General features: G+C 43.2%; 1 protein-coding gene across 1 annotated transcript; it reads left to right on the forward strand.

Moving 5' to 3' along the window:
• Positions 1-156: 156 nt before the first annotated feature.
• On the forward strand, positions 157-27,921 carry pygl (phosphorylase, glycogen, liver). The gene is made up of 20 exons (XM_063184321.1): positions 157-435; positions 1,784-1,885; positions 3,667-3,745; positions 4,893-4,996; positions 8,363-8,494; positions 8,895-9,006; positions 10,213-10,295; positions 10,896-11,033; positions 12,253-12,345; positions 12,872-13,018; positions 14,494-14,657; positions 15,264-15,378; positions 16,269-16,370; positions 19,447-19,594; positions 19,903-19,961; positions 21,610-21,751; positions 22,246-22,453; positions 24,284-24,418; positions 25,627-25,693; positions 25,949-27,921. The coding sequence occupies exons 1-20, from the start codon at positions 193-195 to the stop codon at positions 26,138-26,140; spliced, it is 2,565 nt and encodes an 854-aa protein (XP_063040391.1). The 5' UTR covers positions 157-192; the 3' UTR covers positions 26,141-27,921.

Genomic DNA, 27,921 nt, shown 5'->3' on the forward strand with positions numbered 1-27,921 from the left:
CACTGCAAGGTTTTTTCCCCAGAGGATGAACTTGCCCTTGTAACAAGACTACCTTGATAGGTCTGCCTCAGCCACCAATGGCGAGTATGGGGGAGGAGACGCTGGATGTGGCAATTTTGTACCCTGTATATAAACACACTTCAGGCGAACTTCTGATGCTGGTCCGATAGCAGAAGAAGGAAGTCTTGCAGGATGACAACCCCTCTGACCGACCAGGAAAAGCGCAAACAGATCAGCATTAGAGGAATCGTCGGCGTGGAAAATGTTGCCGAGGTCAAGAAGGGCTTTAATCGACATTTGCACTTCACTCTGGTGAAGGACAGGAACGTGGCCACACCGCGCGATTACTACTTTGCCCTCGCGCACACCGTGCGTGACCACCTGGTGGGTAGATGGATTCGGACGCAACAGTTTTACTACGAAACTGACCCTAAGGTGAGTGTTTCAAAGCCAGTGACAGTTGCAAGTGTTGACACAAGATGTGCATACGCCTGAAAATTCACAATTCAGTTGTGTCATGCATTTAAACAACTACAAAGAAAGTCATTCAAAGCAGAACAGTCTATCCGCTGCGCAGTTGCTCAATATCATCACGCCCCCTTTTCTGCACGTAGGCTACAGGCATCCCTAGTTCCTGCTGCAAACCAAAGAGCCTAAAGTTCTACAGCAAGGCATGCAATGTTGTTCTATGTTCAGTAATGGGAATTGTTTGACATGTAGTACATTTCGTAACCGACATGAAGATGACGTGTAGCCTGCCTTGCCTTTCTACCTCAGAGTTGAGTTTTGGGCGTGAAGATATTTTATTTAAAGGGCTACTTTGAGAGGTCTCTGACGCAAATTCTCAAGGGGGCCAAAAACAAAATCTGGCGTGGGTCAAACTCACTTACTCGAAAATGTACTGCAATTGTGCATGCTGTCTTCCAATAGCCTAATTAGCTCGACAAATTTCTCTCTGTTATTATATGGTAGTTCAGGTGCCTGCACATATTCTGTAGCTTACTGTGTTTATGAATGGGCTGTATATAGGCCTTGCTGCTGATTACTATTACAATGTCCTTTGGAACACATAACATTTCATTTTCAAGTCGTATTACTACTGTTTATTATTGTGTATGTGGGTCACTGTAATATACATCAATGATCACACGGGCCAATTGAATGTCACAGCAGACCGGGTTTGACCCCCTGGGCCTTGAGTTTGGCACCTGTGCTCTAACACAGTGTTTCCCAACCTTTTTTGTCTTGCGTACCCCCTACGCCTCTTAGTTGTGCCATGAGTACCCCCAAATTATTTTTTTTATATCATTTTCTCTGTCCTGATGTGGCTGCTCCATACATTTGTTATAATAATAACACTTTTCCAAGTACCCCCTGCAGTGTGCTCGCGTACCCCTAGTGGTACACGTACACCTGGTTGGGAAACACTGCTCTAACGCAGTGGTTCTTAACCTTTCTCCCTTAAAGCACCCCCTTACCGGTGCCCAAGACAAAGACGCACACCCCCAACCCAAACTTCTACACATGCACACGCACAAAAAATGATTTAAGTTATTAATTACTATGGTTCTTGCTTGGGGCATTAATCAATGTCATAATGCTTTCACATGGGGCCCGAAACATGGTTTTGATATGGTGTAATAATTGTAATGTCCCCAAGCAGAATTTTGGTCACAACCTCAACGCAAACGAAATTCCACACACCCCCAGGGGGGTTCCCACCCACACCCCTGGTTAAGAACCACTGCTATAATGTGTAGGCCTATGTCTTACATGCGTACAGAGGGTTTACTACCTGTCCCTGGAGTTCTACATGGGCCGAGCCCTGCAGAACACCATGATCAACTTGGGGCTGCAGAATGCCTGTGACGAGTCCATCTACCAGGTCAGTCTCTCTCTCTCTCTCGCTCTCTCTCTGACATTCACACACACACACACACTAGTGATGCAATTATGGGAACAATGAGTAATGCCGCACGAATTTGCATCATATGTGTTGTCTACATGTGGAAATATCCTGTGACTTGCATACCCAATTGAAAGATTTCCCTTGTGTGTGTGTTTCACGAATAAGACGATATACCTGCAAACTACTACTCTAGTACAAATGCATAACACAACAATTTACAGAATGCATATTACTACTGCCGTGTAGTTCAGCAGTTAAGGATTGCCAGTCAGCTGCTTAACAGGCTCTATTGCATACGAGAATAATGGAAGAGTTAATAATTCAGACTGGCCTATTGATGGAATGCTCTCTCACTGTCAGAGTCACACACACACACACACACGTTAGCGCGCGCACACACACACACACACACACAGACACACACAGACACACACAGACACATACACACACACACACACACACACACACACACACACACACACACACACACACACACACACACACACTTGGACAGATTACTGCACAGACCAGGCCCAGGGGCCCTAGGGTTAAGAGGGCCCTGTAGCCCAAGCTTTCTCTGCGGACAAAACCTCAAACCCCAAACATAACAACATAGGGTCTCAAACATCTGGTCGAAGACCTTGAATCTTTTCGTAAACTAGAAATTCCCATTGAGGCCTTTCCTGTTGTCTGGCCCAGGGGCCCATGGAGTCATTATCCGTCCCTGCACACACACACACACACACACACACACACACACACACACACACACACACACACACACACACACACACACACACACACACACACAGACACACACGCACAATCACACGCACACGCACACACACACACACACACACACACACACACACACACACACACACACACACACACACACGCACAATACAGCTTACCACTATATCAGCTTACCACTGCTGTCAGGGACATTGTTCACTGTATGTTTTGTCACATCCGATCACTTCTGCAAACTACCTTTTGCAAGGTGCCGCCTTGCAAACAAACATTTTGGTGTCACACCGTAGATAAAATAAGCTCATTAAGAGCACTGTACATTATTCTATTGCTTTGTACATTAGATGTCACACTGCAACATGATGACATGCAACCAAGGGCCGAATGGTACTCTGACAGATAGGCCCAATCTCAATTCACCCCTTACCCCTACCCCTTACCCCTCCAAACGAAGTCTGCCTGGCCGAACCCCTCATTTTTGAGGGCTACAAAGTCCTCCCCCTTACCTCTACCCCTCTGCCTTAACGACTATTGGGATACCCCTACCCCTACACAAAACTGAGGGGAGGGGTAAGGGGTAGGGCCAAGGGGTGAATTGAGATTGGGCCATAGTCACAAAAGCTCAATACACGGCTAAATGGTCATGGACACATACACCCCCCCCCCACACACACACACACACACACACACACACGCACACACTATATTATTCTCTTATATATCTGTCTGTCTGTCCATCCATGCTGTTCGGCCTTCCAGTTCTCTCGATTACTTTTTTGGTGTATTTTCTCATAGATTGGTCCACAATTTAGAGGGAGGTGTACAAAGATCCCCATCTACTTTGTATGTTCTGCTGATGTAGTGTTTCCACATTCTGCCACATTCTGTTTCTGTCTATCTATCCATCTCTCTTTTTTCAATCTATCTCTATCTCTCTATCTCTATCTCTCGATCTTCTCTCTCTCTCATCTGTCTTGTGCTGATGTGTCCCCATTCTCCCATAGTTGGGCCTAGATATGGAGGACCTGGAGGAGATGGAAGAAGACGCTGGCCTAGGGAACGGAGGATTGGGTCGACTGGCAGGTATAATCACAAATCACTTCTATTCATTTCAATTTTATTTCTTTTCTCTTTCTGTGAAGGTGCTCATCTACCTAGGTCATGTTATCCAAAGCATTTAGTTATAAACAACAGCAGTCTTTTTTCGAGCTCCAGGAAGAAATTCAGTTATGTACGCACATTGAAACACGTTTGGATTTTGTCATTTCTGTTCTAATTCTACTCTATGAGGAGATAGTACCGGTACAGTAGTGAGTTCTGAGTTCTTCGGAAAAGTACTGCTGAAGAGGAACTTTGCTGAGGGAAATTACACACCAACATGCAATGACATGTAAAGACAGGAAATGCAAGAACACTCACTATCTCATAGAGATAGATACACACACACACGCACACGCACACACACACACACACACACACACACACACACACACACACACACACACACACACACACACACACACACACACACACACACACACACACACTCTCACACACACATAGAGCAGACATACTTCCCATGGGTAGAGTTGCTCAGTCTAAACCGCAGTATTGAAATGTCTATATATGGTCATGGCTGTAAACTTGTAGCCCTGTAGCAATGCACGATTAAAACCAGACTTAATTTTCAACTGTAAAAGTAAAGTACTCAACCAAACCTTACATTTTCTACACAAGTAATATTAAAGGACAAGATCGTTTTTTGCAATTGGGCCCTTATTTATAGAGTAAAATAGAGTTTTCTACTCACCCATGGAAGTTTTGCATCATTGGGATCACTACTGAAGATATTGGATTCGGTGATGTTGGATGGTATTTTCATGAGACACCATTCGTCTGGGCAAATAAATGCAGCCACTGAATATGGTATTTTTATTTCATTCATTATGATACGGTAGCATCAGAACTGGTATATCTGATGTCCTGGTATTTGCTAATTCCACATGCCATAGTGGGAGTCACAAATTCTCTACATACTGTACTATACCAGCCGCACCGTTAAATGCCTGTGGTTATAAACATTTCCTGATGATAGACAGCATGCATTTCGGCACATCATCCTTTTACCACATGAACGCTCAATAATTCCACAGAAATCTTGAATTGACATTTAATGGTGATTGTAGGCTGGTAAACACAGTAAGTGACGTGTGACATTGCTTATCCTTAGCCTGCTTCTTGGACTCCATGGCCACACTGGGGCTGGCTGCGTATGGGTATGGTATTCGCTATGAGTATGGCATCTTCAACCAGAGAATCAAAGATGGCTGGCAGGTGAGATTGGTCTGTGTATTAGGTCTTTGTGTACTGTGCTTTTTGTATTTGTGTATTTATGTATTTATGTAAGCTGTCAGACACCTTAAAGGACCTCTTCAGTCAATTTCAATATGCTGTTGTATTGCACGTGCTAACCAGTACCCGGTGATGCCACATTTTTCTGCTCAGCCCTTTCCGAGGTCTGAGCTATTCTAATGGGGGCAGCTTTTGTTTACATTTGAAAAATTCTTAACATAGAGCTACTCCAAATATTTTCCCAAAAGGTATCGCTGTTTGCTAGTTGTCTGCTGATGTTGCATAACCTTTTGGATGTTTTTGGGAATAAATAAAAATGTTTTTTTTTTAAATGTAAACAAACACCTGCCCCCATTACAATGACCAGGATCTCTGAAAAGGCTGAAGAAAAAAAATCTCAGGTACTGACAAGTCCAGGGTAGTATGAGCATTACAACTGCATGTTGAAATTTGCTGAAGTTATCCTTTAATTTACCTCAGGATTAATAAAAGTACTCTAGTCTACTCTACTCTACTATACTCTACTATTCTACATTAATAGGTAGCATGTACACTTATGGTGGGATAATAATAGGCATTGTCATGGACACACACACACACACACACACGCACACGCACACGCACACGCACACGCACACGCACACACACACACACACACACACACACACACACACACACACACACACACACACACACACACACACACACACACACACACACACGAAAGCTGTCTTTCCTGCCATCCTGTCATGACATACCAGTTAGTCATGGGCTGAAAAACATTCTACATAGAATGCAATGGTTTGCACTCTTCTGCCAAAATGGCTTGCACGTCCTGATAGGAATGTGTACATTACTGTTGTCTTTTTTTGTAACATTTGGCAAGAAACCTGACTTTATTTCACAGTGTTACTAAGGGTCTGTGCCTGCTGAAAGTATTTGAGGAATTTCCAGTGTGATATGCTAAGGGAGCCCTCCACTCTTTGATAACCACAGTGGGTCAAGGTCCCATGAGTCCACAGTTTAACTATGACAGGAAGTGGGTCATCATCAGCAAGTTCACCAGCAGCCAATCTGTAATCTTGTATCAGTGGCTGACCAGCACTGAGAACCAATCAGTGCACACACATCACACCCAGTTCAAAATTCGAGCAGCCGTGGCCTATTGATTTGGCAGGTGGTCTTGGAATACCAAGATTGCAAGTTCGAGTCTCATAACCTCCATGGCTGAAGTGCTCTTGAGCAGGGCCCCTTACCCCACATCATTCCTGGTTCAGGGGCTGCAACCAGTAGCTATGCCTAAACTGTAAGTTTATAAATAACTATAAGTTGCATAGGACAAAAGTATGAACAAAGTGTTATGTAATCTAATATTTGGCCAAGTAGTTTTCTTCAGGGCTCACCAGGGTTACTAATACATCATCGAAGGCCTTAGTCTTACCTAGTCGTTACCTAGTCGTTACTTACTTAGACGTTCCAATGACAATTCTAATATGAAGCATTACATTAGCTGATTAAAATATATGCATATGTGTGGCAGTAGACCCTTCATCAATAACCTTGGTGGAGGTGACAGCAATTTCTCAACAATGCATCAACCATTTTTTTCGATATAACAGATACTTTACAGATAACAACTACCTTACAGTAACTAACAAATCCCCACACGAGAAACACTGATATCAGTGCTTGACCAGAAAGTGGACTCTGTGACCTTTGCAAATGCTTGTTTGTACTGTAGTGTAGTAGTTATTTTTGCACTCAACCCCTAAGGGTCAGGCCTATGTATTTGCAGTGCAAACTGTATGAATGTGTAAACATGCTCTTTGGGATGGTAGGCATTGGGTAAAGTTGAGTATTGATTTCGCAGCCACTGCAACTGTGTTAACTGCGCCATCATACCGCGTGGTCATACCGTAACCCGGGATGTGGTTGGCACAGTGACACAATGCATGTCTGTGTGGCTCACGGTATGTACTAGCTTGCCTGAGAAAACCCATGTTGCTTTACATAATCATTCCGATCTGAAAGACAGCATGGATTCAATCCCACTGCCAGGGTTCCAGATCTTGGATTCCAATCAGAGAGGGGTGGAAAGGTGATGACTGCTGTTTGTTTGAATAGCTATAACTGACATGAATGGTTATGGGCTATGTACAGTACAGGCCAAAAGTGTGGACTCACCTTCTCATTTAATTAATTCTCTTTATTTTTGTGGTTATTTACAGAACTTAGTACATTTTTCAGGGAGGGCATCAAAACTGTGAATGAACACATGTATAATTATGTGCGTAACAAAAGAATGAAAATATATACAAAATAATTTAAAATAATTTCAAAATATAAAAAAATGCCAAACAGTGACGTCAACACAGCAAAACTGTTCAAGCACAGTTTTGATGCCCTGCATGAAAATAAACAACGAAAATCCACGAAAATAAAGGGAATGCATGAATGAGAAGGAGTCCACACTTTTGGCCTGTACTGTACGTATATGCCAAATGACACATTCATAATGCCCAATAGACGCCATGGGCAATCATAAACCACACCTTTCCTACGAGAAATTGCTTAAGTAACCACTTGTGAGATCTTCTGATGTTAATCTTCTGTCATGCCTTGCATGTGGTGATATGTGACTTGACAGAATTCATGTGTGTTTACTGCATTTCCCCAATGTGGTTTACTTGTTTGTCCCTTTGAGAAGTACAGTACGATCATATCTTTCATGTATCTTCATAAACTACCACTCCAAGAGTACACAGCAGTCAGAGCTCTGACTTTGAAAATGTTTGTACTAAATTTGGAGCTTCAGTTATCAAGAGTGGAACATACACAGTATATGCAGAGTCAAAACCATGCACAGTATTCTTTTTGCAGATTGTCAGCTTGAGTTTACGAACGCACCCATAGCCTACTGTATGTGATTAGAATTTTTACAAACATTTTCAGTTCTACCTATGATGTGTGCAGAGCGCAACTCATTTTTTGTTGAACTCTACTGACAAGTCCTTTTAGTTCTGTTGCCGTGGTCAAGTAGACATAGACTGTTTACTGGGGGGACTCGCATGCAGAATGACGAACTCCAACACAGTTTTTTATTTTTTCAGATCATGTTTTTTAAGTAAAAATCTCTGTTTGAGTTTGTCATTATGTGTGCGAGTCCCCTCTGCAAACAGTTTACCTACAGGTATGATGTCACAAATACATTGCTCTGCAGTTTTTTTAAAAATGAGTTCTATGAGGAGCTTTAGACTGTTCAAGTGAAATTCTAGAAGGACTGGGAAAAGCTCTTAACTCCTCAAAGGGTTAATAACTGCCCCCCTGGTGTGATTGGCTTGCTGTCAGGTGGAGGAGGCAGATGATTGGCTGCGGCACGGCAACCCCTGGGAGAAGGCCCGCCCTGAGTACATGCTGCCCGTGCACTTCTACGGGAGAGTGGAGGAGACAGAGGAAGGCTCAAAATGGGTTGATACTCAGGTATGCCAGGCTTGCACACACACACTCATGTAAACAACAGCTCATTCACATGCATGTATACGCACTATTCACACACACACAAGCTACACACAATCACACACACACCCATGAACAAACAAATGCATGCATGCACGCACGCATTCACAGAAACAGAGGTACACAGTTGCATGCCTTGTTGAAGGTCAAGGACCAAATTTGTTTGTGAACCGTAATAAACCTTGCTCCATATTCATACTCTCTGTCTTTTCGTTTTTCTCTTTCCTTCTCTCTCTCTCTGTCTCTCGCTCTCGCTCTCGCTCTTGCTCTCTCTCTCTCTCTCGCTCTCGCTCTCGCTCTTGCGCTCTCTCTCTCTCTCTCTCTCTCTCTCTCTCTCTCTCTCTCTCTCTCTCTGTGTGTGCAGGTGGTTTTAGCGATGCCCTATGACACTCCTATTCCAGGCTACATGAACAACACAGTCAACACCATGAGGTTGTGGTCAGCTCGCGCACCCAATGACTTTAACCTCAAAGACTGTGAGTCTCTTTTCCTGTCTCGTCTGTCTGCCTGTCTCTCTCGCTCTCTCTCTCTACCATGATCAACTTGGGGCAGCAGAATGCTTTTGATGAGTCCATCTTCTAAGTCAGTCTCTCTCTCTCTCTCTCTCTCTCTCTCTCTCTCTCTCTCTCTCTCTCTCTCTCTCTCTCTCTCTCTCTCTCTCTCTCTCTCTCTCTCACACACACAGTCTGTTTGTGTAAGCAAGCATGAACATTGCACACATTCTTGCTCAATCACTCTGAAGTCCTCATCTAGTTGCAATATAATTATTTTATGGCCCACACACAACACAGTATTGATATTAATAAGGTCATTATTAAAGTTTAATGATGTACTTTTTTTAAAAAAAAAGTCTTTCTCTTAAAAAAAAAACTAGTGAATATAAGCTCCCTGTGTTCAACGGGAGAAGCAGACTTTCTTGTTTTTCTCCAGTTCTACTCCATTGGCTCCTGGTGCCCTCTATTCAGACAATCTGGAAATGTATGATATAATGCTTGATTGCATAAGTGATAGCTGTTAGGGTGTCAGGCTTGTAGACCGAGGGTTGCCGGTTGGACTTGGGGTGCCATTTGTGCCGCCCCCTTGCACGGGTGAGTCATGAATACATGAACACAATTTAGATGTGTCCATAGGCATGAACGGCCATCCAGGTACTTTGCTCCTAAATGTGCATTACGCCCCTTTATGGGTGAAAACAAACCGAATGTCTCATCAACTTACATGCTACATCGGATACCGTAAATGAACACAGTACATTACATACAGTACATGCTTCAGTCACGGCTGTTTGGCTATATTATTTGAACAGCCGGCAACACAACACGTTTTCGGCACGTGCGCGTGAACAACGCTTGTCTACAGGTCCTTATCTTTCATTTATTAAACCCCAACATCACCAATTGACTTGCATTGCCTGTTTTCCCCCACAAATGGGCGTAACGCACATGGAAAACGTCACGCCGTTCATGAGTATTGTGTGTTGTGGAGTGCTGTCACATGTTTCCCAGGCAGACTTTCATTTAAAATGAAATGTTTTCTATATTTTTATGTCATGTTGTATGCTGGGTATGTGAGTCCTGTATGTATTGCAGTGGGTGAAGCCCAAGCCCAAGAAATTTTCCCTTGGGGACAATAAAGTAAACTCTACTACTCTACTAAAACCTGCCTTGTTCTATGTTCTGCAGTCAATGTCGGAGATTACATCCAAGCTGTGCTGGACAGGAACTTGGCAGAGAACATTTCTCGTGTTCTGTACCCTAATGACAATGTGAGTGAAACTCTCTGATGCATCTATGATAATGGTATGGATTACATTGGATAAGACTGACTTATTTCCATATGCAGTTCACACAGCTTCAGTGAGTGAGTCGAGGCCAAGTCTGTATCTTAAGTCACACTATGGCATTTAAATGTCCTTTTTCAGATTATCAATACCAAAAAGAGATAAAGAGAAAAAAAGAAAAGCCTTTCCTCCAGTCCTTCATTAAATCAGATTCAGATTAGCAGGACAACTCGGGTAGATATTATGTTCTCAAATCAGCTGTTTACAAGCAGAGCAAATAGATTGTATGTATTTACTCACAGAATGCAAAAGTACCTTCTTGTTGACTTTTTTTCATCATATATTTCATGTAGCAAGTGTGTTTATAACACAGCCCCTGACATAAATTAGCTGTTACCAGAATGGCGATGACCAAGTTGTAATGTATTGCTAAAGGCCCTGTGCACAGTGTAAGTACTACGGTAATAGCATTTTTTTCAGTCACAATTATAGCGTTCCACTGGTTGTACAGCGTCTGTAAAGGCCACAAATCTTGTGTTAACCATGTGCATCAATCTCACAACCCCACAATGCTGTGTCTTGTAGTTCTTCGAGGGCAAAGAGCTGCGTCTGAAGCAGGAGTACTTTGTTGTGGCGGCCACCCTTCAAGATGTCATCCGCAGGTTCAAGACCTCCAAGAAGAACAGTGGTGGCCCCCTCTCTTTCGACACCCTTCCGGAAAAGGTGTGTGCGTAGATACGTATTTAAGGTTTTTACCCCGGGTATTTGACTTGGTATTACAGTTTTTTGCAGGGTTTCTTCCAGCACTTAACCCAGTAAGACATGACCCCTATTATAAATTAGCTGTTACTTTTAGGGATGCACCGATACCGATACTGCTCCTTATACTCGTACTCGTACTCGTACTCGTCAAGCACTTGCCGATACCACGAACGATACTGCTATTACACAAAACAATGCAAAATCTTGTCACATTCTGTGGACTTGAAAGCAGCATGGAAAAAAGTGCCACCTCATACATTTACTGACATTTAAATCTACATGGAAAAATTGACAATAAAAATATCACAGGTGGAAAAAAACCAAGGCCATGCATTTATTTTCATTGTATTTTGATGGTAAAAGGTATCTGTATCGGTACTCCGTATTGGCAAGTACACACATTAATGTACTCGTACTTGTATCGGTTTTCAAAAAAGTGTCATCGGTGCATCCCTAGTTACTAGAATGGCAGTGACCAAGTTGTAATGTACGTATTACTAAAGGCCCTGTGTGCACTGCCATAGTGGTGTAGTACTGTGTACAGTGTTCCAATGGTGGAACGGGGTGTGAAGGGGCTACTAGGTGGTCACCTTTGCAATAAACACCTACCACCTTCAGGACCCCTAAAAAGATGAGGATTGTGTGCTGAATGTAATTTGTAATTTAGTAATGAAATGTCATTTGATTCACCAAAAATGTGTAATTGTAATTTTCATGTGTCTTTTAATTTTTCCTAAGAAAGTAAATAAAGAAGCACTCCTCAGATTTCTTTTTTCAATTTTAATCGCCTCACATCACAGACGTTTCGGGCTTACACCCTTCTTCAGTGTGAAATCGCCATTTCACACTGAAGAAGGGTGTAAGCCCGAAACGTCTGTGATGTGAGGCGATTAAAATTGAAAAAAGAAATCTGAGGAGTGCTTCTTTATTTACTTTCTTTTGAGAATTGAGTTCATTCATTGATGAAGTTAAGCACCCAGTGTAAAAGATAAGAAGACAAGGTGTTGAGCGCGCTTCCTGATCTTTCTACGTTTTAATTTTTCCTATCATATTTCATATGAAACAACAATATTCAACACTGTATTGTAGCAGTTAACAGTGTTAATAATCAGTGTGTGTGCGCAACTGCGCATGTGTGTGTATGTGTGTGTGTGTTCTTGCGTATGTGTTTCTCCAACAGGTTGCCATCCAGCTGAATGATACCCATCCCGCCATGGCCATCCCTGAGCTCATGAGAATCTTTGTGGACATCGAGAAGTTGGATTGGGACACGGTTAGTTTTTTTTAGGTCACTCACGTTATAAAAGGGACATTTTTTATCATGGAATTTTATGATAAAGAATCATATCTGCACACAGTCAATATTAATTGTGTGTACGTTTGTGTGCGTGTGTGTGTGTTTGTGTGTGTGTTTGTGTGTGTGTTTATGTGTGTGTGTGTGTGTGTGTGTGTGTGTGTGTGTGTGTGTGTGTGTGTGTGTGTGTGTGTGTGTGTGTGTGTGTGTGTGTGTGTGTGTGTGTGTGTGTGTGTGTGTGTGTGTGTGTGTGTGTGTTTCTGCCTGCTTGCCTGCCTTCCTGCCTGCTTGCCTATCTTTCTGCCTGCCTGTCTTCTTTCTGTCTTTCTGCCTGCCTTCCTGCCTGCCTGCCCGCCTGCCTTCCTGCCTGCCTGCCCGCTGTTCTGCCTGCCTGCCTGCCCGCCTGCCTGCCTGCCTGCCCGCCTGCCCGCCCGCCTGCCTGCCTGCCTGCCTGCCTGCCTGCCTGCCTGCCTGCCTGCCTGCCTGCCTGCCTGTGTTTCCCCAGGCCTGGGACATCACCAAGCGGACGTTTGCCTACACCAACCACACAGTGCTGCCCGAGGCCCTGGAGCGCTGGCCAGTGCAGCTGATGGAAACCCTCCTGCCCCGACACCTGCAGATCATATACCGCATCAACCAAGAGCACCTGGACGTAAGACACGCACGCACGCACACGCACACACACACACACACACACACACACACACACACACACACACACACACACACACACACCTGCCGATCATATACTGCATCAACCAGGCTCATCTGGGCGTAAAGGGCTCTGCATACTTCACGTGTGCACTTTGGCGCGAGTGGCGCGAGAACCATTAATGACGTCATCACTTGCGACAGACTATTCATACTTCAAATGGCTTTCGCTCGCATTGTCGGAAGTGCCCTCTGCTGTTCATGAGAGAAACGGCAGTATCTTTCGTAACTCGCAGCGTGAGTTCTATGGATGTGTAAAATAGAAAGCCAAACACGGCTGCTGTAGGGCTACTGAAAGTCTGACTTGTGACTTACCACATTGAAACATATTTTTTGTTGTAGCCTACATTGCCAGATCATTCCAAGACCATATGAGAGCATTGTTCTGGCGGCAGAATTTATAAATAGATCGCCGAACACAACGTGCTTCTGAACAAAGTAAACAATTGTTTCACTGAACAACATTTAAGAGAGAAGATAAAATAACTCTCTAGGACATTTTATTATCCTCAAAATGATGCAGGATCCATTCTGTAGTAGCCTACAGTAGTTGTAGCCTCTCTTCGCAACTCCTGCTTTGTCTGCCTACCTGTATGGTCGCTGGTGGCGCACGACAAGTTACAAAAAATCTGGGGTGCACGACGTCGCGCCACGGCAGCTCGCGCCACGTCGTGTGACGTCATTTTGGGTCACGTGACGGCGCGAGTGAGGTCGCGAGTGAGGTCGCGAGTGAGGTCGCGAGTGAAGTATGAAGGAGGGTAGCGCCAGTCACGACAAGTATGAATCCCCCTTAAGACACACACACACACACACACACACACACACACACACACACACACACACACACACACACACCCACACAGGTGAGATAGACCTAGAAATCTGCACATCTTTTAATGTATCAACCAGTCCCATAAGACACATACAGACACAGACACACACACAGACACACACACACACAGTAAGTAACCAAACCAATTGGAACATTACTTTGTATAGCCGAAGGAAAGTATTTCATGAGAGTGTATATTCAAAAGGTAAAACAACATTTTGATCTCATTTGTTTACCTGTAGCAAATGACATGCATACACAAATGAAACAACATGCACACAGTGCCATATACAGTATATTATTTATGTACTCATTTACATTTACATTTAATTTACTCATTATTTACATTTGCTTCTGTGTAGAAGATCGCCTCTCACATTACATGTATAGAATGCTGTATTTATATACTGTATAGTATGTGCACTGGATAATAATATACAGTATTTTATATATTACTCACATTATTTACATTTACCGTACTTCTGTTTAGAACATCGCCTCTCATATTGCATATATAGTATGCTGTATTATACTATACAGTGCTGTATAAAATATTGACATTGTTAACATTTGCTTCTGTGTAGAACATCTCCTCTCTGTTCCCTGAGGACATGGAGCGTATCCGGCGCATGTCCCTGATTGAGGAGGAGGGGGGCAAGAGGGTAAACATGGCCCATCTGTGCATTGTGGGGTCGCACGCAGTCAATGGTGTGGCCGAGATACACTCCAACATCATCAAAACCGACGTGTGAGTCCCACAGACACACACACACACACACACACACACACACACACACACACACACACACACACACACACACAGACGTAGATACATATGCATGTGCGTGCACACACACATGTGCATATGCACACACAGTCGCAAGCACACACACACACTACTGTAACATACACAAAACATCTTATTCCCTTCAAGTATAAGACATGCTGTATAGTCTGCCCAACTACTTGAAAGACTGGAGTTAGCCTGAATATTTAAAATGACTTGCCATTGCCTCTAAATTCTTTTCATTTCATACGTGAATGATTCTGTCGTGCCAGCTAGGCTTTGTCACAAGGAGCAGATATGAAGACCATATTCAGTCTATAGTGAATTTTGAGGGAAAGAAAAATGTAGTTACTGCACTTTGCCTTTGTACGGAAGTACTTATGTAGCAGTTATCCGGGTACCTGCCATGGCCATGTATAGGTAGTCAGACTCAAACGTCAATGTCACTCGTGTTTGGAAAACAAATGAAAAACTTGGCACAGGGGCTTCACGACATATTTAAATTCTTTTCTATGATCAACGTGAACTGCTTACAAATAGCCACTGTTGTTATTGCACCTCCTGCAGGTTCCGTGACTTCAGCGAGCTTGAGCCAGACAAATTCCAGAACAAGACCAACGGAATCACTCCCAGACGCTGGCTGTTGCTGTGCAACCCTGGACTGGCAGACCTGATAGCTGAGGTAGGGCAGGGGTGTGTTCAAGGCTGGGGGGTTAATCTTTGAATAAACATGATGGTGTTCTTCTTACTAATGAAGCACTATACAAAAGCAGAAGGATGGGCTGAATTTGGAAAGGATTCATGGCGGTTTGGCACAGCACGGAAAGTTGCTTAGAAGCACATTATCCTTTTTAAGTAGTAAATTCTAAGACATTCTAAAATCTAGAAATGCATATTATTATTAGTAGTAGTAGTAGTAGTAGTAGTAGTGGTAGCAGAGATGTGGGAAAATCTTTGGTAGCAGTAGTAGTAGTAGAAGTGGTAATCACAAACCTTATTGTATGGGCAAAATCTAATGTAAATACTGAGTATGCGTAGTATTTTATTCTAGTATATTATTCTAGCCTCTGTATATTTGTTTTGTTCTTCATAATATATTTTGTTATACTATGTGAGTTGTCTGAATTTGCGTAATTCCGCCCGTCTCCCAATTCCGCCCCACTAACTTATCAGTGATGATTGTATTATGAGGATATCCGTTCCTGACTTTAAGATTGGAGAACTGATTACCAGTTTGGATCCTTACTATCTGAACCTGTAAAGACAATTAAAACCCAGTCACACGGCCATAAAAACATTGTAATGAAGAGTGTCCCGTAATGGCGGCATGAGATATATGGAATTTTAATTTTGCAACCACATTCTGACTTCAAACTCGCCCTGGCTGCTTCCCCTTTCCACTTTAGGATCGAAATTATTTAACTGTTTCCACTGTAACTACCTAACTGATCACATTTACTACATCGGTAAAGCCAGGAGTAAGAGTGTGAACGAAATAAGCACAACATATTATCACATTTTCAATGAAGTGGGCAGACTTTGTCGACCTTACATAATATTATTTTTTTTCAGGCCATTGGGGAGGAATACGTTAAGGACCTCAGTCAGCTACAGAAACTCAATGAGCTGGTAGATGATGACGCCTTCATCCGAGATGTGTCCAAGGTCAAACAGGTAAGCACACACTCTCTCTCACACACACACACACACACACACACACACACACACACACACACACACACACACACACACACACACACACACACACGGAACAGAAAAACACAGTCTACGTGTATGTTCTTTACTTGATTACATCTTGGTAGTCCACATTTATGAGGCATCAAATTTCCGGGACAGTCCAACAGATTAAAGCCGTCCAGCAGACACACAGGCGTGCGCACACACACACACACACACGCACACGGACACGCACACACACACAGCATTGATGTATCCTGGTAGATGGTACATTCTGTGGGCCCTGGTTGACTTTGCTCTCAAATCAATGCAGGAAATGAGACAATACTGTACTTCCATTCCATTTCCTGCTCCATCTGTTAGGAATGAGATTTGAAAAACAAAGAAGATCTCCAGAACCAACTGGTTCCATATTTCCACCCCATGAGAAGTAGATAGCCTTCAGGGAAGGGTAGCTTGGATCAGAGGGTGCCCGTGAACTGGTTAGGCAAACAGCCTAGATGGTGAATAGCGGCACATACTTCACTACACTAATGGTGATTTTGTTTAAAATGTTCATCGCTTTGAATTTTCGCTTGGGCCCCCAGCTGACCCTGTAGTCGGCTCTGGTGATCAGGTCTTGAATCTTAAACACTATAGGTTTTCTTTTGCCTTCAGACATGTAAAAGTTTAAGTTGAACAGTTAGACATAATGAACCTAATACATATAGGTCTTGAATCTGTTGTTTCAAACAGAAGAATGGGAGCTCACAATGTCTAAAGAAGATTCTCATTCACCCAAGTTAAGCTGTAAGCATCTGCTCTACTCTATGACTATTTGGAGCTTGAAGATAATTCATCTTTCATTTTTCTGTTCTGGCCCATAAATATTATTCATATGTATTGGCCCATATAACCAGTATATGTATTTCATGGAGTTTTTGCCCTTATCTTTTGACAGAAGACACCTTTTTAAATTGCATATTCTTCCAGTGAGGCTAAGGTCATATATATGTCTTTAGGCCTCAATTGCAGACCCTACACAAGTTAGAACATTTAGAACCAGCTTACTGTACATACTGTGCTCCTAAGTCACACTGCACTGTGGATATGGTAGCTATGCTTTGGCAACAGCCTTCAGAGGATAAGAACTACAAACCTCTAGGCTACACAGAGTCCTGACATGCTATCCAGACAACAGGAGGACATGAAGGCATATGGTTCATCGTGATGTATCTTTTTCTTTCTTTCTTTCTTTCTTTCTTTCTTTCTTTCTTTCTTTCTTTCTTTCTTTCTTTCTTTCTTTCTTTCTTTCTTTCTTTCTTTCTTTCTATCCTTTCTCACCACCTGTCTTTGTCTTTTCCTCATACTTACTGTATACATCCTCTTCTTGTTCACTCAGTATTTCTCTCACGGCCGCTTTCTCTTGGTTTCTCATGCGAGCGCTCATGCGGTATTTAATATTGCACAACACATCCCCTGCCGTCATTTCCCTCAGAGCACTCCGGTGGAAATGAGGGATTGCAGCCGACAGAGTAACAAAGAGCTCTGTCCTGTATCTAACCTGAGGCAGTCTGTCCATTTCTCCTGTTAAACACACACACACACACACACACACGTTCGTGCGTGTGTACACACACACACACACACACACACACACACACACACACACACACACACAAACACACACACACACACACACACACACACACACACACACACACACACACACACACACACACACACACACACACACACACACACACACACACACACACACACACACACACACAGCAATGCAGGTAAGGGCAGGCTCAGGCCCAAAGCACACAATCCTTTATTGCTTGCTCATTGCTGAGTCAGACAGATAAACAAGGACATACCAGAGCTTTGGATTGCATTTGCCGGTATTGTCTGGAATTGTTCCCTGCAAGCCCGGTCACGCTTTTTGGTGCACCTGTTGCCATGCGATAAAAAAAATGTGCCAGGTGTTTCTGTCAAATGGCATGATTCCACTCTACTGCCTAACATGATAAACGATCAATTCAATTGTCAATGAATTTGTTTACCTTTTATCCAAATAAGATCACGATATTGGAACATGCAAAGCTAATATTGGTATATTGGTAAACTAAAATAATAGTTGAAAGCTAATAAATATTCCAAAGGAGTTATTACCCATCACAATTTACTTAATATGGATGGATGGATGGATGGATGGATGGATGGATGGATCACTTAACATCGTCAGTTGCTTACCACATAACAGCTTTGGCTATCGTTATTTCATGAATGAGAAATCTCAGACACATCACTGAAGAACTTGATGTTAATGAGACAATCATGGTTTTTATTACTGATTTGTAATGTTAGCGATGGGAACTGATGAGATATTTAGGAGGAGGAACATAACTTCCCAGATCCAAGAAGAAGTCCAGTTGCCAGCAATGCTTGCAAACACACTGATTGTGGCAAAAGAGACAAAGTAATTGGCTTTATACATATACAAAAGAGAGTGAAAAGCAGCACATTTAGGGAGGTGTTTTGGTCATCAAAAGAGAAATGAAAGAGATGTTAAACTTCTGGTTAGGGAAAGAGCTCTGAGACAAATCATCTGCAACCAATGGAATGTCTCCCTGTCCTCTTTCAAACGAACTTCGGTTGGTTGCTCAACCTGATCGAACTTTGTGTAACCTTTTGCCACTTTTACTGTGTTTGATCTGTACAGTCCAGAGTAGAGATGGGATTTATTGCTCTTTGAACTGATTGTCCTCTTATTTCTAAAGACCTGTTTCAGCCACTCTCTGAGGCAGACACTTGTGTTTTTTTCCCAAAAATTGAAGCACTCACGTGAAGGTCAATGAAAAATGATCGAAAAAAACCCCGCTAGATTTGATGATCGGTGCTATGATTCAGTTCCCATTGTTCACTTCTTGGAGCCGTTCAAAATAATTGTTTTTTTTTTACGAATATCACAACACTAGTCCAGAGCACTGGTCCAGAAGGATTCTTTTGAACCACTTTTGCCTCTTCAGTCTGTTTTCACAGTTAGCATTATTATGTGTGTTGTCAGGACAACAAGCTGAAGTTTTCCCAGTACCTGGAGAGAGAGTACAAGGTGAAGATCAACCCTTCCTCCATATTTGACGTGCACGTCAAGAGGATCCACGAGTACAAACGCCAACTGCTCAACTGCCTCCACATCATCACCATGTACAACCGTAAGGATGGCCATAGGAACGCATGCACACTCTCTCGCTCACACACACACACAGACAGACAGACACACACACACACAGACCCACACACAGTGAGGAAGAGCGAGAAACATTTACTGTACCTGCAGTACATCATTACACACACCAGTTTTGTTTAGTACATGCATACAGTACAGTTCGTAGATATGGTCCTATACTTACGCAATCCAGTCAGGCACGCGCGCACATGCATGCATGCATGTACAGCGAGACAGACCACGCTCACATTTATTTTATTCCAGCCATTAAAATTTCAAATGATTTCATTCCAGGCATCAAGAAGAAGCCCAATGCACCTTTTGTCCCACGCACAGTCATCATCGGAGGCAAGGTAGGTGCAGGTGTCCCCTTCTCCTCTCCTTCCTCCTCTTCCTCCTCCCCCTCTCCTTCTCTTACACCTCCTCATCTTCCTCCTCCTCCTCCTCCTCCTCTTCCTCCTCCTCATATTCCTCCTCATTGCCTCCTCCTCCTCATCATCATCTTCCTCCTTCTCTTCATCTTCCTCCTCCTCCTCCTCCTCCAATTCTTCTCTTCAGCACCAGGAAGATCAGCTGGTCTGTAGCTGCTAAAACTGACAATTGGGTAAATCCACTATTGCCTTGGGTTAAAATTCTCCTCAGTGTCACTGTGCTACACTGTGCTAATGTGCTGTGCCATACCATGTGTGGACAACATTGCTTGGAGTCACTTCGAATCCAGCCTGGGTCATTTGCCACCCCTACCCCGTCTCTCTCTCTCTCTCTCTCTCTCTCTCTCTCTCTCTCACTCACTCACTCACTCACTCACTCACTCACTCACTCACTCACTCACTCACTCACTCACTCACTCACTCACTCACTCACTCACTCACTCACTCACTCACTCACTCACTCACTCACTCACTCACTCACTCACTCACTCACTCACTCACTCACTCACTCACTCACTGAGTGCGTTTACATGCAGTTCAGTATCCCGAATATGAGGCTTATCCCGGTTATGATCATATTCGGGATAAGGTGTTTATATGCGCACAGAACGTTATATCCCAGTCTACATTCTTGGCCGTTATAGAATTCTCTTCAAATGCGTGTAGCCTGGATACCAGCAACAGCGTTCCATGGGAAGCCCCTGTATTCGGGATAAGGTGTATACATGCGTCAGTATCCCGGCTTCTTTCGGAAAACTCCACCTAGCATATCCCGATTTCTCAGTATCCCGAATAAGGGCTTATTCGGGATACTGAAGTGTTTATATGCGCAAATGCAAATTCGGGATACTTAATATTCCGATCATATTCGGGATACTGAACTGCATGTATACGCACTCACTCACTCACTCACTCACTCACTCACTCACTCACTCACTCTCTCACTCTCACTCTCAACCATTTCCTGTCTCTACTGCCTTATCAAACAATACAGGCCCAAAAGACCCACATAAAAATATTAATTAAATGAAGTACGGAAATTCATTTCATGGATTGAAGTAGGCCAGCCAACAGTAGTAAACTCCTGCTATGTTGTGACTGGTGTGCTATGTAAGGTCACACCTGTTCCAGGATCTGTCAGAACTCATTCTCTAAATGGAATGATTTTTTTGGAAGTGTGCTCGAATGCGCTGTTATGTTTTACAAAAACAGAAACCCAGTCACATTTATATATGGATGCACATGAAGGTAGAATGGAGAATAATGTGCCTCCGTCACCCTCAGCAGAAGGAGGTATGATCCCAACATGCAGCTCAAACTGCTTCAACAGTTTGGTATGAACAGATGATGGCCATTTTTCAAAGTACAATGAAGGTTTGCAGGAATGGCATTTGTGCCATTCATTGTCTAAAAAGCTCTCCCTCCCTATCCTTCTATTCCTCAGGCTCTCTCTCTCTCTCTCTCTCACTCACTCACTCACTCACTCACTCACTCACTCACTCACTCACTCACTCACTCACTCACTCACTCACTCTGTTGCCAATAATGTGATGTATGTCTCCCCCTGTAGGCTGCTCCGGGGTACCACATGGCCAAGATGATCATCAAGCTCATCACCTCAGTGGCAGAGGTGGTCAACAATGACCCCATAGTGGGCAGCAAGCTTAAGGTCATCTACCTTGAGAACTACAGGGTGTCCCTGGCAGAAAAAGGTAAATAATGTATATACTATATAAATCACTATTTACAGCATCATTACTAGTTACACTACAGTATACAGTATACAGTATAATTCATAAACTGGATAGTTCTCAATACATATGTATTGTACATGTAAGAATTAATGTAAGAGTGCAATGGGCATTTGTGTTTACAATATCTTGCTCACTCTAAAAACATACGCGCACACCTTCAACAGTCACAGCTCTTCAACCCATGAAACGAGAGAGAGAGAGAGAGAGAGAGAGAGAGAGAGAGAGAGAGAGAGAGAGAGAGAGAGAGAGAGAGAGAGAGAGAGAGAGAGAGAGAGAGAGAGAGAGAGAGAGAGAGAGAGAGAGAGAGAGAGAGAGAGAGAATACTGTAATGTCTGTTTGCACAGAAATTGTGTGATACACTTGGGGAGGGAAAAAACAACCATGCCACCTCTCAGACAAACAACCCTGTGTCAGCCAGTCATGTCTATGTGTTCTCTGCCCACCCACCCCAGTCATCCCTGCCACGGACCTGTCGGAGCAGATCTCCACGGCGGGCACCGAGGCGTCAGGCACAGGCAACATGAAGTTCATGCTGAACGGAGCCCTCACCATCGGCACCATGGACGGGGCCAACGTGGAGATGGCGGAGGAGGCGGGCGAGGACAACCTCTTCATATTCGGCATGAGGGTGGAGGACGTGGCAGAGCTGGACAAAGAGGGGTGAGCGCCCACCAGTGGTGGTAGTAGGTAGTCAGGGGCAGTAATCTGACAGGGGGGAGGACAAAGGGGTCAGTTGTCCCGGGCCTAGGGAGAAGGGAGGGGGGGCTGTTGGATTTTAGCCACTCTACTCCAAACCATGATAATCATTAAAAAGCCCATTTTGCAAACTTTCTATGTATTAGCCAGAATCCGGCGTGTTCTTTTAAAAGAGTCAGAGAGCATGGTGTCAAATTCTTAAAATTTGGCTGGTTTATTTATCCAAAGCATCCAGCATATAAAAGTACAAATGTTTAAAGCATTGCCGGGCTCTGGAGCCTGCGTCTTGACCTCACAGCCACGAAAGCAGAACTGTCTTCATTCTCCAAAAGCAGGTCTTTTGTAGGTTTCTTGGGATGTCACCTCTTGGTCCAGGATCCTTGGGGCTTTACTGAGAGGTTCTGTTTACCTTTCAGTTCCTAAGTCCTTACCTATTTCCTGAAGTCATTTGATTTGATTAGTCACTCTTGTGACCCTATTGATTGAGCACCCCAAGAACTCAACAACCAAATGTTGATACGAGGTGAGCAGAATGAAGTTGATAGAATAGAATTAAGCTTTACTGCGAACCAACCTTATTCATTCTTTCATATGAGAATAATAACCTGTTCTTCCATTAATCATGAGGTTATACTTGCAAGGAGTGAAAGGGTACCTTTACATTTGCAACTGCTTCAGACCGATCCATACACACTCAAGTCTCAGCAATGGATTCAATCAGTGTAGTTAAGCAAGTGATCCAATCAACATGGCAACTTTGGACTTTGGTGTCCACATGTACACAATAGGTTACAAGTTGTATTCTTAATTTCAATATTATTCATTATTAACTTCTTCATCCATATAGGCTACGTAGCTATCTGTGTCGAGAATAGGTTCTTCATTATGTGCACACAATCTATGAAATGATTTTAATGAAACCTATGAATAGGCTGTATAAACCATTGTTGTTTACTAGAAAAGATCAAATACAGTATGACTCTGATATCTTCAGGCCCGAATTGGGTTCTGATTGCATTGTATGTATTGGGGGGAGGGGGGCTTTCAGATGACTTCATCCAAGGCCCGGTCAAAGTTCTCAGCGGCCCTAGCCATAGCCCCTTAACCCCTTAATGCGCGCCGTACCTCCTGAGGCACGCTGTAATAGACATTGAAATGTAACTACCATAGCACTACAATACTATGACACAACACAGGCCCTTTAGTAATGCACCACGACTTGGTCATTACCATACTGGTAACAATGAATTTATAAAGCCGCTCCTTAAGGGGTTTTAACGCTTGGAACACTGTAATAGCCACTGAAAAACCTTTAATACCATACAACTACTATGACTGTGCACGGGGCCTTTAGTAATACATTATGACTTGCTCGTTGCCTTTCTGGTAACTGCTAATTTATATTGAAAAGGGACTGTGTCTTACTGGGTTAAAGGAGAATTCCTACCAATTTCAACCGCCACATTTTTTTGTTCTGCCCTGTCCAAGACCCATTGTATTAGTGGCATGGCTTGTTTACAGTACTCCAAATACCACCCCAAAAAGTATGCAACGTCAGCAGATCAACAGGATGAATGGATCAACTATGAGGAAACCGATTTTTTTGGTTGGTTTGTCAGTTGATTGCCAATGAATGGATGGCTTGCCAGCTAAACAGCTTGTCATATTTTGCCCTCTCAGTCACCGTTTGGCTAGTTGGTCAGTTGATTGCCTATGAATGAATGAATGAATGAATGAGTGAATAAATGAATTTCTTGTCAGTTAATCTTATTGTCACGTTTTGGCCTTTCTCAGGTACGATGCCATGAAGTACTATGAGGAGCTGCCTGAGCTGAAGCAGGTGATTGACCAGATCAAGAGCGGCTTCTTCTCCCCTCGCCAGCCTGAGCTCTTCAAGGACATCATCGACATGCTTTTCAAACACGACCGGTGCGCACTCTGCTTTTATTGTTTATTGGATTTTAGTTTATTTGTTTATTATTTATTTATTTATTTATTGGGGGGTCTGTAAGCCTTAATTTAGACAGGACAGTTTACGAGAGTGACAGGAAATGAATGGGAGAGGTGGGGAAGGATCGGGAAATGACCTAGGGTTGTAATCGCACCTGTGCCCCTGCTATAACAGTATGGTGCCTTAGCCGTTTGAGCCACCATGCACCCTGTTTTTATCGCTTTTTAAAATGGCCGCATTGGATAGAACAGCAGACATAGACAGGGGCTGTCTCTCGGTAGACTAATCTGGGTGCTCAAACCACTATGCACATCTCTATGCACATAAGGATTTTCCTTCTAAGACTGTCCAAACTGTCACCGTTGTGTTGCACTGAACACTGTGAATGATGTCCACATTAAATTCTACCTTTATAGTAATACATGTATGCTAACCAGCTGCCAATGTCCTCTACAGCCAATGTCCACGTTGCCTGACTTTTCAAAAGGGGAAGCAGGCTGCACGACAAAGGAAGCTGTGTATGCAACACGTTTGGTCACTTGTCACTGCTTTAAGTCACATTCCGTTGGGTCAGTCCAACACATGGAATGGAATGCAATTCTGACATAACCAGTCGCGTCACATTGCTTGCAAACCATTGATGCCTAAAGCACCTGCAAAAAATCTGCTGAATACCTAAGCCCTTATTGGGAAAGTATCTTAGCCTCTGATGCACATAAAAAACCTGAAATAAGTTGCATTTAAACCCTAAGACCCTCATCTTGCATTAGAATGTGTTCATTCAGCTGTAACATACCCACATTTTTGTGTAAAAAGCAAAAATCTCAAGAGCCTGAATGCAGCGTATACAGTATGTGTCTCCAGGCACCAAAGGTCAAACAACATATACGAGCCATCAGGCTAAAATGGGTTAATGCGCGGTATTATACGTTGTTTTATGAGGAATGACACAATATGGGCAGGCAGTACAGTATACTGTCTTTGTTGTGAACAGATGAAGAGGGGATATGTAATGGATGCCAGCTAGTTCGGCTCAGAGTTTGAATGTAGAATATGGGTCAGCTTTTTTCCCCTTTTCTTTTCTGCTCAGCTTATTTACTTCTTATTAATACGCATGTCAGATCAATGCGTTATCAAGTGGCGCTCATATCATGCCATTAAACCCATGTTTCATGTTTTTTTTTAGGTTCAAGGTTTTCGCTGATTTTGAGTCTTACATTGAATGTCAGGAGAAAGTGAATGTCCTCTACCAGGTAACTCAACTGTGTGTGTGTGTGTGTGTGTGTGTGTGTGTGTGTGTGTGTGTGTGTGTGTGTGTGTGTGTGTGTGTGTGTGTGTGTGTGTGTGTGTGTGTGTGTGTGTGTGTGTGTGTGTGTGTGTGTGTGTGTGTGCGCGCGCGTATGTGCGTGCACTTACGTGTGCGTGTGTATGTGTGTGCGTATGTGTGTGTGCGCGTGCATGCGTTTTGATTAAAAGAAATAACCATCTGTGAACCCACGTACCCTCAGGATCCAAAAGAATGGACCAGGATGGTGATCAAGAACATTGCCGCCTCCGGAAAGTTCTCCAGCGATCGCACCATCACCGATTACGCCAGGGAGATCTGGGGGGTGGAACCCACCGACCTGAAGATCCCTCCCCCTAGTGAGCCTCGCGAAGCCATCGAGGAAGCAGCGCGGGCCCTGAAGCTGGACCAGTAGACTCCCATCCACCCTCCCCATAGAGTGCCTAAGTCTCCGCCCACTTCCGGACCCTTCACAAGGGCTGAGAAGTCAAACATTTTGTCTGGGATCTAATGGACAAATCAAAAATACAGTATCTTATGATCCACTTCGCCTTTTTCCCTGGATCACACACACAATTAATGACAGCCAATTGTGTGATTGCCGACTTTACAAGCAATCTGTGGGTTGTGTGCTTGCAAAAATATGTAATTATTTGGACTACACAAGAGAGGTCAAATATCTGATGTGCTGAGCTGGACACAGTGGCCACAATTGGGTTGGCTGCCTGACTTCAGCCTTGCACAAAGCGCAAAGTAACTTTTGTTGCCTGCCAAAAAGGAATGGTCTTCTGAAGCTAATCCAATTTTTTTACAAGCCACTGCTATCATAAATGAAATCCAGGGCACATGTCAAGGAGAATCTGGATTTTAGCTTGACCCTTTCCATTCACTTCTCATTCAAAATGTTGGCAAGATATGACCCATGGTCCCGAAGTAGAAGGGCGTGACTTTAGGCACTCTATTCCACAGCAGTGTACCCATGACCTTCTGTTACCATATAACCACAAGAAAGCAAAAACGTCCTGCTATACTAAAATGTAGAACCAAGCACACAGTCTCTTTTTTGTTTCTTTTGAAAAAGTTTTAATGCTAGAGTCACTGAGTCTTAGCGCCTGTAATACACTGTATGTTCCTATACCCTGAATTTGGATGATGGTAGCAATTGCTGTAACCTCTGTGTAGTGGTTGAGTATCTTGTCATGAAACACTGACTGACTGTTAGTCACACTCTATTCAAAGACCATTGACTACTGAAGTATCGCCCTCAGAAGCATCCCCTTGTCTTGTTCTGTGGGCTTACTAGGAGACTAACTTGACTATTGCCAGATAAATGTAATGTAGATCCACATATTAATTTGGGATTGCACTTAATGAGAAGGATTTTAAAGGAGCAAGAGATGATTCAATAACACAGTTGAAGTGGCTAAATCAATGTCAAAGCATGAATCTTCACTGTTGATCCACCATTGTTGTCTGAATTCACCAAAAAATCACCTATGTAGAATCCTGCTCGTTACCAATTATTTTTTGCTCTCTTGAAGTCTTCCCACCCGGTCGATCCCAGATGGATGTATGGAGCTCCGTGGAATACCATATGGAGTCAGGGTTGCCAGGTTGGGCTGTTTCCTACCCAGTTGGACTGATTGAATGTCAATCTGCAGGTTAAAAAAAACGCATTGGGTGGGTTTTTCTATATGCCCATATAAATCAATAGATTTTAGTCTAAAGTGTACAGGATTTAGAGGCTCCAGCTGGTTTGCGAAAATTATTGATCTGGAAATCTACAGTCACATCTGGCAACCCTTTATGGAACTTGCAGAACTGATCTAGCAAGCATCAGGAGAAGACCAACCACCTTATCTCATGGCTGATCTTTTCAGAAAACCTTGTTCTCTTATTACCTTTATTACCTTTATTAACTTGTTACTGGTATACAATCTTCAATTCTGTGCACTGCTGGGCACATGTTTGCACAAATATTGGTACATTCCATCGTTTTCACCTCTCACAATTCTTTCAACACCAAAATAAGTCTTACCACACATGCTTAACAGAGAATTATTTGATAACTGGCCTGGCTTTCACAAGTCAGAATGCACATAACTTTTACATCAAGTGCCTAATATTGTTCATTTATCTTAGATTGTTCAGCCTAAACCCTTCATCTTGCAAAAATAAAAGCAACATTTAACAACA

Source organism: Engraulis encrasicolus, chromosome 19 (assembly GCF_034702125.1).
Source record: "Engraulis encrasicolus isolate BLACKSEA-1 chromosome 19, IST_EnEncr_1.0, whole genome shotgun sequence".
In the NCBI taxonomy this organism is placed as follows: Eukaryota; Metazoa; Chordata; class Actinopteri; order Clupeiformes; family Engraulidae; genus Engraulis; species Engraulis encrasicolus.

Coding starts and splice junctions, on each gene's coding strand:
- pygl (XM_063184321.1), top strand. CDS start 193: ATGACAACCCCTCTGACCGACCAGGAAAAGCGCAAACAGATCAGCATT. Junction 15,379..16,268: donor TGGCAGACCTGATAGCTGAG/GTAGGGCAGGGG, acceptor ATTTTTTTTCAG/GCCATTGGGGAGGAATACGT. Junction 16,371..19,446: donor ATGTGTCCAAGGTCAAACAG/GTAAGCACACAC, acceptor GTGTGTTGTCAG/GACAACAAGCTGAAGTTTTC.